This window comes from Gadus chalcogrammus, chromosome 1 (genome assembly GCF_026213295.1).
Source record: "Gadus chalcogrammus isolate NIFS_2021 chromosome 1, NIFS_Gcha_1.0, whole genome shotgun sequence".
In the NCBI taxonomy this organism is placed as follows: domain Eukaryota; kingdom Metazoa; phylum Chordata; class Actinopteri; order Gadiformes; family Gadidae; genus Gadus; species Gadus chalcogrammus.
In genome coordinates, this window is record NC_079412.1 from 9,070,874 (window position 1) to 9,082,401 (window position 11,528).

The 11,528-nt window shown below is 42.4% G+C and overlaps 1 protein-coding gene across 3 annotated transcripts; it reads right to left on the reverse strand.

Moving 5' to 3' along the window:
- Positions 1-418: 418 nt before the first annotated feature.
- On the reverse strand, positions 419-11,306 carry LOC130390753 (putative helicase mov-10-B.1). Of its 3 annotated transcripts, XM_056600874.1 has the most exons (18): positions 11,119-11,306; positions 8,641-8,686; positions 7,280-7,396; positions 6,961-7,114; positions 6,419-6,564; positions 5,880-6,056; positions 5,305-5,411; positions 4,995-5,182; positions 4,599-4,720; positions 4,389-4,486; positions 4,179-4,277; positions 2,838-2,940; positions 2,593-2,710; positions 2,298-2,477; positions 2,115-2,174; positions 1,899-2,018; positions 1,698-1,786; positions 419-1,608 (listed from the first exon to the last, which is right to left on the reverse strand). In XM_056600874.1, coding segments are annotated over exons 2-18 (1,938 nt in total). In that variant the 5' UTR covers positions 8,643-8,686; positions 11,119-11,306; the 3' UTR covers positions 419-1,550. The 3 variants fall into 3 exon arrangements, with proteins under 3 accessions (XP_056456849.1, XP_056456864.1, XP_056456855.1); XM_056600889.1 differs by lacking the exon at positions 11,119-11,306 and having other exon boundaries at positions 4,599-4,696; positions 8,641-8,860; XM_056600880.1 differs by lacking the exon at positions 11,119-11,306 and having other exon boundaries at positions 4,599-4,705; positions 8,641-8,860.
- Between the last annotated feature and the right edge of the window lie 222 nt (positions 11,307-11,528).

Here is an 11,528-nt window from a genome sequence, read left to right on the forward strand (position 1 = left end):
CTGACAGCTCACAGTCATGCGCCTTCATGAGTGTACTACAATCCTGAAAACAATATCTAGTCATTGGGCGTTTATGAGTGCAATTATGGAAAAGATTACAATCACAATGCGGATAATGGATATGACCCGGATTCGTTTTCCTCTCTGAATGCTCATGTGTTTGACATACATGTGGACAAGTATGTCAAAACATTTATGACAAGCAAGATTGTTTTATTGTGTTTAGGCCCACTAATATACATATATACATATACATATAAATATATATATATATATATATACATTATACAATGATGTAAATGTTTACCTACACATAGCTGATAATAGATATGAGCCAACGTCAGGGTTTCGTTTTCCTTTCTGAATAAACACTCTTCTCAGGAGGCCAAGAATGTCACAAGAGGCCATTTATGTAGACTTTTTTTATTTTATTATTGTGTGTAGGCCTTTGTGAAAAAATGCAAAGTAGGCCGTTATCACTTATATGTGTATCACCTTCATTTGTCTGCAATATTAATCAAACAAGTCACATTCTATTTAGGTCTATATGATTATAACTCAAGTTTCTGAACGATGTCGTGGCAATTTCTTTAAAAGAGTTTGCGTCTAAGACAGATGAGATATTTAGATGCAAAAAGCACACAATACTTGTAGGCAATTGGTGGTCATATATATTTGTAATAAAAGTACGAACAAAGATACATCACATCATGCATCAACAAACAATAAAACAGGCATACACTACAATAATCTGAGGCCTCAGATGGGAGTTTGCCCTGCGTCTTACTTCATACTCTAAAGTGGCTAAGTCAGGAGTTCTTATTCACTTAGAATGGGTTCTTGAGGGAAGCTGTCCCCCAATAAACCAAAAGCCTTTGTTAACCAGATGGTAATCTATTGATTGAAGTTCCTCAGGATGTCATAAATAAGGGGTCGCGTCCGTGCCATGTAACCCTTTGTTTCCTGACGCTCCCCAGGGTCGAGGAACAGGCCCAAATCAACAGAAGATAACACAGGAACAGAGTGAGAACAGATTACATCATCAACCACAAAGGTTTACATTTTAGATGACCCTGAAGGAGAGCAGGACGGCAAGAACAGACACGGAATAGTAAACAAAACCTAAGTTCAAAACGAAAAACTTTATGATTATGATAGATTTTCCATCACAACGATGGGAAGGCCTAATGGTCAAAAAAATTCTCCTCTAATAGGCTGATGCAACAATGTCAAATAACATGTGAGGTTTTTAGTCCTTAATATCATTTTGTGTGGAGAAGGTGTATGTGTGTGTGTGTGTGTGTGTGTGTGTGTGTGTGTGTGTGTGTGTGTGTGTGTGTGTGTGCGCGTGTGTGTGTGTGTGTGTGTGTGTGTGTGTGTGTGTGTGTGTGTGTGTGTGTGTGTGTGTGTGTGTGTGTGTGCGTGTGTGTGTGTGTGTGTGTGTGTGTGTGTGCGTGTGTGTGTGTGTGTGTGTGTGTGTGTGTGCGCGGAGGTTGTATGTGTGTGCGTGAGTGTGGTTGTCAGTGTGCGTGTGTGTCCGTGCATGCACGTCAATCGGTGGTCATGGTCTTGGTGTAACCTCCATGTTCTTTGCAGTACTCGATGAACCTGCGGAGAGAGCACAGAGACGACCATCAGTCCAACCGTCCTCTAAGGATCTATTGATCACTGATGAGAGGGGTTTCTGTTCCTCTCACCTGCTCCAGCAGCTGTCCTTTGTCAGCGCCTGTGAGTTCCCCGCCACGATCAACAGGGCTTGGGCGCGGGTCATGGCCACGTTGAACCTCTGGGGAGAAACAGGAAGATAACATAATAATTACAGGAACAACGTCATGACAATGTGGCCTCGACTGAATGGATAGATGAGGAAGAGTGGTGGAACGTGGAGTGTTGCTCACCTTGGGGTCAGCAAGGAACCCCACGGAGGAGGGGGGTCTGGGGTCCCGGCTGGTGCTTCTCACTGTGGACAGCAGAATCACCCGCTTCTCCACGCCCTGAAACGCGTCTACTGTGCCAACCTGAGATCAAAAGATGGCCAATGACAGATTTAAAACAATCCACCAATGTATTTAATAAGTTGAAAAGTTAAAGGCTAATCCACTGCCACGTATTACCTTTAACTCTGCTGCGTTTCTGGGGAACTCGATCTTAAGAGCCTTGTTGATCCTCTCCACCTATGAGGGACGTCACCGACTCATGTTTTGGTTGGGATGATGGCATTAAGAAATCCAAGTTTTAAATAACTTCTGCGTAGGCAAGGTTGATGTGTACAGCTGCAAGGCACAGTTGGTACCCACTTGTTTCCTGTATGGGGCAATGAGGCCTATGTCTTCTGGGAGGACATCTTCCAACAGTTTTTTCAGATACCGCATTAGAATCGCCACCTCGTCTTCGTTGAACAGTGAGGCGTTGAACAGTGAGGCGTTGTCTTCGCGATGCATGCGTCCAGTGACCTCATGGAAGATCAGCGGGAATCCCTTCAGAGCCGATGAGCGAGACGGAGAGGACAGTGAACGCGGCGTTTAAGACATACGATGAGCTGCCTGCTGTTTAGCTCCCCGAGGTGCGTCCGTGTGTGTGTGCAGTCCTCACCTTGCTGGGAAGGTGCTTCCATTTACATAAGGAGTTGCGGATATCCACATCGGCCCACACCTGGAGTTCGCTCTCATAGAACAGCTCATTTGGGATCGTTAGAAGGCTGTCATGAGACCTGGTGTTTAGCAGAACAACGACTAGTAAACATTCAAAAAAGCTGTATAAAACAGAAGCCATTGGAACAGAGATATTTGAAACCGGACTAGAGAAAAAATGTTGCATCCTGAATGGCATCGTCTCACCTGTAGTTCCTCAGCAGCTTGGTGATGAAACGGTCGTTGTAGCCCGTTTCCTCTGTCTTTTTGTACACATTCAACTCCATCAGACGCTCCAGCATTGATACACCTGTACAGAGTGGGATGTTAAGTTAAACACCTGTACAGAGTGGGATGTTAAGTCAGACACCTGTGCAGAGAGGGAGGTTAATTGATACACCTGTGCAGCGAGGATATTAAGAGAAACACCTGTACAGAGAGGATGTTAAGTGAAACCCCTGTACAGAGAGGATGTTAAGTGAAACACCTTTACAGAGAGGATGTTAAGTGAAACACCTGTACAGAGAGGATGTTAAGTGAAACACCTGTACAGAGAGGATGTTAAGTGAAACACCTGTGCAGAGAGGGTGTTAAGTGAAACCCCTGTACAGAGAGGATGTTAAGTGAAACACCTGTACAGAGAGGATGTTAAGTGAAACACCTGTACAGAGAGGATGTTAAGTGAAACACCCGTGCAGAGAGGATGTTAAGTGAAACCCCTGTACAGAGAGGATGTTAAGTGAAACACCTGTACAGAGAGGATGTTAAGTGAAACACCTTGTACAGAGAGGATGTTAAGTTAAACACCTGTTCAGAGAGGGTGTTAAGTTAAACACCTGTACAGAGAGGGTGTTAAGTTAAACACCTGTGCAGAGATGGAGGTTAAGTGATACACCTGTGCTGAAATGCAAAGAAACTTTGAGTAGTTAACCTGGAAAGAGTGTCTTGGGTTTGGGATCAAGGTCACCCTGGGAAAAAAAAAGGTTTCTCCATACAACCCAGGCCCTGCCGCATCCCCTTATGAGGTGCTATGCAAGGACACGGGAGTGTGGAATGGCTGCTGGGGGTCAAAGGTCACCCAAAGGAGCTAAGGCAGTAATAATACCTGAAAACGAGCAAGTCGAGCAAGAAATAACCAACAAGTTCAAAAAATCAGTATGAAACTTACATATATTTACATATAATCAGAAATGGTACGAACAACTGACACATATCTTAACCAGCAGTTTAGAGAAGTGAAAAAGAGAAGTGAAAAAGCACAATGATGATTTGAATTCAAACAACTGGTCTGAATCTGGATAAGACCCTGCCATTCTGACTCCAGTTTCTATTAGTCTGCCTGCAAGCAATAAACAAGACATATTCTCTGTGCAGAGATGACAGTGTAGATGTTAATATGTTGAGTCACACACCTTTGTGTGAGTCACATCGATGTTCTGGGTCACACCTTAACATTAAGGAATGTATTTAGTCACACATGTAGTGAAACTGATGTTTACACAGACACCTGTATTGAAACCTATTTAAAGAATATAACAGGGCTCTCACCAAGTCCATGCTTCTTGGCTAGGGGGGATTTGACGATGGGGCCCAACTGTTTGGGGTCTCCTGCCAACACTACCTGGCCACGCTTTGGGTCCAGTAGGCCTTTTCATAGAAAAAAAAACATATAATGTATCATAATAATTGGTGGGATGTCTGAGAGAAGGATCTGACACACTGCATCATGTATCTGATGAACCCTGGCTGGTTTCCCACCTGCCAGGGGGATAACCCCTTCAGGCTCCGCAGGTTGTCCTGCCTCGTCAACAAAGATATGGCTGTAAAAGCCTGGAGGGATGCCTTCCGTAACCAGCCTAGGGAGAGACAGAGAGAACACTTACACTCCTATAGAGAACAGTTATCTCATGTTATTAAAAAACGCTCATAGAGGATGGCTGTTACTGTTATGTGGAGCAGGACAGGTACCTTGAAGCGGAGAAAAGGGTGGTGACCATGATTTTATGCTTCTCCAGCTCTTCTTTATCGGGGATATAGATGCCGCCCTCTCCCCAGTTGCAATTGAACTGTGCACGCTGTGCACACACACACTGTGCACACACACACACACACACACACACACACACACACACACACACACACACACACACACACACACACACACACACACACACACACACACACACACACACACACACAGTAACACACACACACACACACACACACACACACACACACACACACACACACACACACACACACACACACACACACACACACACACACACATACAGACACACACACATCAATGTCTTTGCATTGCAATTTAATATTTCACTAGGTGTGAATAAAGAAAAGGCCCACCTGTAGATTTTGGTTTATTTCTGTTTCCTGGCTTTTGGCGTACAGGCGGTAAACTTTTACTTTGGGGTTCATAATCTTTTCACAGAGCAGGTCAGCGGCAGAGTTGGTGTGGGCACAGGCAAGGATGTGGCAGGAGGCATGGGTCTTCTCTACCTGCCTGATGGCTTCCACCAAAGTGACTGTTTTACCTGCGCACATTGCAAGCAAAGATCACACTTTAATGTATCATTCATTATGATATCATTCAATCCTTTAAGATAAACATAGGATCCAGGCTTCAGGGGGCCGCGGGGAACCTGCTCAAACGTACCAGTGCCAGGGGGTCCAAATACCAGGTAAGGAGCTGGCTTAGAGGAGCCAGCCACGATGTGATGCACAGCCGTGGACTGCTCTTTGTTCAGAGTTTGGTCAAACAGACTTTAAAATAAAAGGTCTGGGTTAATAAAGCTGTGAAAAGCTGTTTTAATCATCAATGAAACTATGATCATCAAAGGTGCTGTACGTAAGATTTAAAGCTGTTAATGGGTGCAATTGCGCTGTGAGAATATCTGTTTCGAGCTGACTGCGCCTGCCACTGTATGAGCCTATTTCGATTTTAGGCTTGGTTTCTTGCTTTGTTATGGAGATATTCTACAGAATTGAAACCTATTTGCGCCAGTGGATGAAGCTTTCGTATTTATTTAGAAACCTCTACGGACACCGTTTCTAAGAACATTTGGATCCGGAGCGGGCGGGCTAGCTTCTTCCCACTGGGAAGCATTTGCAATTGCTGGCCGAGTTTGTGTTCGCTGTTAGCCACCGTGTTCTCCCAGATTTAGCTTGTCTGCTACCAAATTTTGGACTGTATATTTAAAGTCTGATTAGTGAGAATAAGGGTGGTCGGACCTGAGTTCCATTGGAGGGGCGTGGCTGGGCGTGGGGCTGGTCCCAGTCGGGAACAGCACCTTCTCCAAGCCGCCTGTACCCGCCAGCTCCACTGCCCTGTGCTGGATACGAGTGGTAAGGCGGCTGATAGTGAAGAGAACGGTGCACCACATGGTGTCCTTGAAGAGCTTCTGCCGCCTGCGGTCATAGTATAGAAACAACTCTCACTCAGACCCCCTAAGACCAACCAAGGGAGCTCATAAAACGGGTTTGGACAACATTAATAATGCAGATTACCTATCTGTTTCTGCTCTGAGTCTTGTTGCTATTTGTTGCTATTTACTATTTAGTCATTTAGCAGATGTTTCATTGCATAGCAACTTACAGGAACGCCATGAATACAGAATCTTGTTATTTTGACGAGCAGGGAGGAGTGTGGGGGCTTTGTCAAGGATCGTACTCTGAACCTTTACGGTTTGAATTATTTTTTCGATTTGTGACATGAATGCAACAAATTGCCACTGTTGAAATTGGTAGTAAAATAAATGTTGGGTTCTTACCGTTTGCCAAAGCTTAGCTGTACCTCATCCCCATTGATTTTATGGACATTACCAGTGGCTCGGTGCCACTGGTAATCCCAAAATGACCAGATCTTCACCTGGTCTCCTGGCAGACAAGATCGAAAGTGCTGCCTGAAACCTTCCACCTGAAGGATATAGTGGGAGAAAGAGACAATTGAGATATCTCTAGTGTTTCAATTGGGAGGTTTACTCAGATAGGTGTGTGTGTGTGTGTGTGTGTGTGTGTGTGTGTGTGTGTGTGTGTGTGTGTGTGTGTGTGTGTGTGTGTGTGTGTGTGTGTGTGTGTGTGTGTGTGTGTGTGTGTGTGTGTGTGTGTGTGTGTGTGTGTGTGTGTGAGTGTGTGTGTGTGTGAGTGTGTGTGTGTGTGTGTTTGTAGGTGTGTAGGTGTGTGTGTGTATAGGTGTGTGTGTGTGTGTGTGTGTGTGTGTAGGTGTGTAAGTGTGTGTGTGAGTGTGTGTGTGTGTTTGTGTGTGCGTGTGTGGGGGGGGGGGGGGGAGCAGTCTTGGGATGGTACTCATAACCTTCATAATAAACAGTTCCCCGCTTCTGGTTAGCTGAATGTCATACAGGCAGGACTGCCTCGTGCATTTGGTTTGTTCGTGCTCCTCCAGGTGCAGCAGTATGTCAAACCTCTTGGCATACTCCTGCATTCTAAGCTCTTTTTCCAGCAAGTTCCTAAACAAACGATGAAGAAACAGTTGAGTAACAGCATTTTTCTCTACATTGTTGATCAATTAACAAATTAAAAAACGCACCCTCTTGGCTTTCCGCATCCCTAATGCTTGACCGATATACGGTTGATTTCATTGATTTCAATATAATCATCCTTTATAAACTTACTTTCTCTTTGATGTTGAGCTCCCATTATTGAGGTCTCTTATGATACTTTTCATGTCAGCAGGTAAACGATATTCCTTCAGAGGAATCGCAGACTTCAAACGTTTACTTTTTGCGGTCCTAGTAGGAAGAAGTACAAGTTAGAGGGATTCATTAATTTGACTACAGATGCTTTGTGTCCAATGACAGAGCAGCTTTGGGTAACACTTTATAATAAGGTGCCATAATAAATAGCAAACTAGTCATTACCTAACCCTTTGTTAATATTTGTTAATTGTTACTAAAATATCGGTTTAGGGGGTTAATAGTTAATAGTTTTTCCATCATTAATTAAATATTAGTTGTTTGCATAAACCTAACCCAAACCTAACACACAGCCCTAACCCTAACCCTAACACACGACCCTAATCCTAACACACGACCCTAACCCTAACCCTAACCCTAACAGACGGCCCTAACAACTGAGGTAACCGCGCCCCACTCATTTGAAAATAACAGATGTAAATATTAAGAGTTTGGAAATAAATGTGTCATAATGGAATTAAAGTCCCCTGACATAAATTAATATTAAATGATTAAATAAAGGTCCCCTGAATTAAAAAGCAGCTTTTTTTAATAAAAAAGTATTTATGCTACATAGACTGATTTATATATTCATGTTAACATTGATTCATATGTTAATTGCCTTGTTTATTTAGGATTTCAGGATTTATTTCATAGGAATATTTAGTTGTTTCATTGGCATATTTATATTTAATTATTTATTTAATTTTGACTTAAATGGCATTCCAAACTAGACATCATAAAATGCCTTTCAGAAGCAATTATCATATTACAGTTTAGAAATGTACGTTACGTTATTACTTTTGGATGTAAAATAACTAATAAAGGAAAACGTCATTAAAGGACCTGTCTGGTGATGAAACCATTGTTTTTGTCTCTCCTAGCTTTATTCATTAGTTTGTCACCAATATTATTTGGTGAAATGAATTTGCTGTACCCGTTCTGCCAAAAAAGCATTTGGTTGCACCCGTGCCACAAATATTTACATTTAGGGCATTTACCAGACTCTTTTATCCAAAGCGACCTGCAACCATCCATACACACACCGACGGTGGATTCAAACATGGAAGGCTACAGCAAGCTCGTCAGGAGCCTTTTGGGTGAGGTGTCAGGGACACCTTGACACAAGTAGGAGCCGGGGATAGGACTTTATGGTATAATAATTTACATTTGAGGGAAGGGTGTATGCATGCTCAAGTATTGTCCTTTAATATGAACAACAAAGGCTTAGCTAACATGGTAAAAAGTAAGTAGCGACTTTAAGACCAAGGAAGTTTGCGAAAGAAGTGTAATTTACTTACATAATGTGTGCCGGACACTATTCCTGATTCCCTCTTCTTCAGCAGCCTGAGTTAAACCCCCAAAAAACACAGATACATTAGATTGTTTTTTCAAACAAATGCAGCCTTATTTTGCATCCGCTTTACTTGCAGGCCTGAAAGGGATGTGGTTTGGCAGACTAAAACCTCTCTTGCATGTCTCCAGCCTTGAACACTCTCTGAACCAACGACCAGATACCTTCTTTCCCCTCCCACACTAGATAAGACCTCCAGTGCTACAGGGACTACAGTGGAGACTCCATGATTCCCTTCCAGTTACACAAAGGCTCCTTAAACACTATGTCTTTGTTACACACTAAGACACAAGCAAAAGATGGAAACCTTGTCTTAATCTGGACCAAAGGGGGGCATGAACCTTGAACTCAATGCACACACACGCACTAGAGAATGGGTCCATCTTCAAAATCGACATATCCAGACTGGTAACATTAAATGGCTACTTAATGTCAATGTTATCAGGCTGGTGGTTTGAGAGTAGTCCAATACAACCCCAATCAGGGTATTTGTGAGGCTGCTTAACATAGGTCCTATCAATAAGGTTATCAATCATTTTGATGGTGCAAATTACTAATATATAAAGTGCTACTTTCTGTAAGGTATAGGCAGAATATTGTTATTACGTTGTAATAAGTGCATGCATTCATACCCAGATTGGAGGTTAATTCTTATCCACCTAGCAATTGAATAACATAGCAGTCGCCCGGATACGTGCAGGGTAGTTTTGCTTATGGTTTGTTTCAAAACGCATAGTGCAAAAATGTGGTTTCGCATCTTAGATCGCACTGGTTTTTTTGTTAAATGTAACAGCACATTGTTGTCTCTTCTTCCAACCACTGTTCTGTCCATATTAATAAACAAATACAAAACTGATTTTCACAAATAGATAACTGTTATCAATCATGACTGATATTAATCTGATAATATTTATAATGTAGCATCTGTTCATGAACCAAGATGAAATCCTGTCTATATATATTTATTTTTAATTAATTTAGTGTTTGCAAATAATTTTGAATCGGTCGCCAATGTCAAACAAGGAGACTGTTTTGATGCCTATTGTCCAGTGCTCTTTCACCAGCTAAAGTAGAAGGCATAAAGTCTCTGGGCTTGGCCAAGGGTGTTTAAAGACCCTATTTAGTTCAGTTAAATTGACAGTATCAGCTCAGTTTATGTTCAGGATTATTTATTTTATTTTTTCATACTCGGGGGGGGGGGGGGGGGGGGGGGCAGCGGGGGGGCAAACCTCTGAACAGGGGGGGCGTGGCCCCCATGTGGCTATGCCCCTGCTCAGGGCAGACCTTTGACAGTTATGAAGAGTTCCACCAATGAGTGCAGAGGGCTACCATGCAATGCATTAAGAACGATCTGAAACGATACACTGTTCAGATATAACTGTCTCAAGTAGGCCTACTCTAAATTTCCTTTCTAGTGTCCATTATGGAGTCAGGAGGATAAAAAAGTTAGTAAAGTTTGATCCAATGCGATCAAATCATATTTGGAAAGACAATCATTAATTAACATGGGCTATTGAGAAATATCTGATTCTCTCATATTAATTCATCATCATTAATTGCACCAGCGTACAAATAGCATGTACTTATAATTGTACCAGGGGTGCAAATAGCCTCACCCTAGTTAAACAGCCTATTGTGTAAACTGTTTGATTAAAGCGTTGTGGTAAATCATTTGTTTGCAATATTTTTTTCTGATTGCTGCTGGGAAAAATGTGTATGCCTATGTATGCTTAAGTCCAATGAGATCATTTCGAAGCCAAAATGAATATAATTGACCTGAGGAGCTGCATAGGGTAGGAGAGCCTGACTGGCTGTATCTTTATCGTGAGCACCAGAGCCCGGAACTTGGAGGATTTCGCTAAACGCAATGCGTCAGGCATAGGCCTACTATCCAATAGTGAGGTCATATACGCAGATATTAGGCTCAATTTGAACATGTAGGATCAGTGGCGGCAGGTGATTCAATTTGTGGGTTTGGCGCAGTCAGGAACGGGGGGTCTGGGCGTCCTCCCGCCCAAAAAATGGATTTGGTAGATGTGATTTCCTGTACTCTGGTGCATTTTGGGGATGGCCATACCTAAAAATTTGTTCCGATGCCTAGCCTACATCGTGACTTGCAGAGCCTGAACAAGCTTACACTGCATATAGACCTACTTTATGGCATTCCACCAACCATTACTATTTGTCCTATGGGTGTTTTTCAGATTTTGTGGCAAATTATGATCACTGTCCTATATGACTACTGCTCACAACAAAGATAATGGGGAAAAAATCCTATGCATGCTTTTGGTAGGCCTATATACACACATATACATATTAATATATATCTTTCCCCAGAAGTCTGAGATAACAAACCCGTTCATTAAAGAAAATGGAGTATCACCCCGGTACGTTGACCCCAGGTCAACGTTCACAAATTACTTACCTGCTATCTCAACGTCTTTATCCGTCGACTTTATCAACCCTAATTGTAGATTTGTGCCTGTCTACACTTCAGAAAACTTTGAAAGAAGTCAATAAGAGGAGAGGAGGGAGCGCCACTTGAGCGGACGGTGGAAAGCCCGTGATGTGGGAGGAACAACCAGAATGGATTTGCTCTGAAATGAAACTGAGTCAATTCTGTTGTGAAATTTAAAGAAAGAAGGGACATACAGCTAACAATAAGGCAAGAGCTATTCAACCAAAATAGAACAAATAAATACATAGAAACTAAACGGTTGTGTCACTTAAAGATCGAAGGAAAATACAGATAACCATTAGGGAAGACCAAACCAAAATATAAACTGTTGAGACATTAAAGTTATGTTACATATATATATATATATATATGTGTAA

Excerpts from the sequence above, each read along its gene's own strand:
- LOC130390753 (XM_056600874.1), bottom strand. Across the intron at positions 6,565-6,960 it reads GGGAACTGTTTATTATGAAG|GTGGAAGGTTTCAGGCAGCA; the intron begins GTTATGAGTACC and ends TATATCCTTCAG. Across the intron at positions 1,787-1,898 it reads GGTTCCTTGCTGACCCCAAG|AGGTTCAACGTGGCCATGAC; the intron begins GTGAGCAACACT and ends GTTTCTCCCCAG.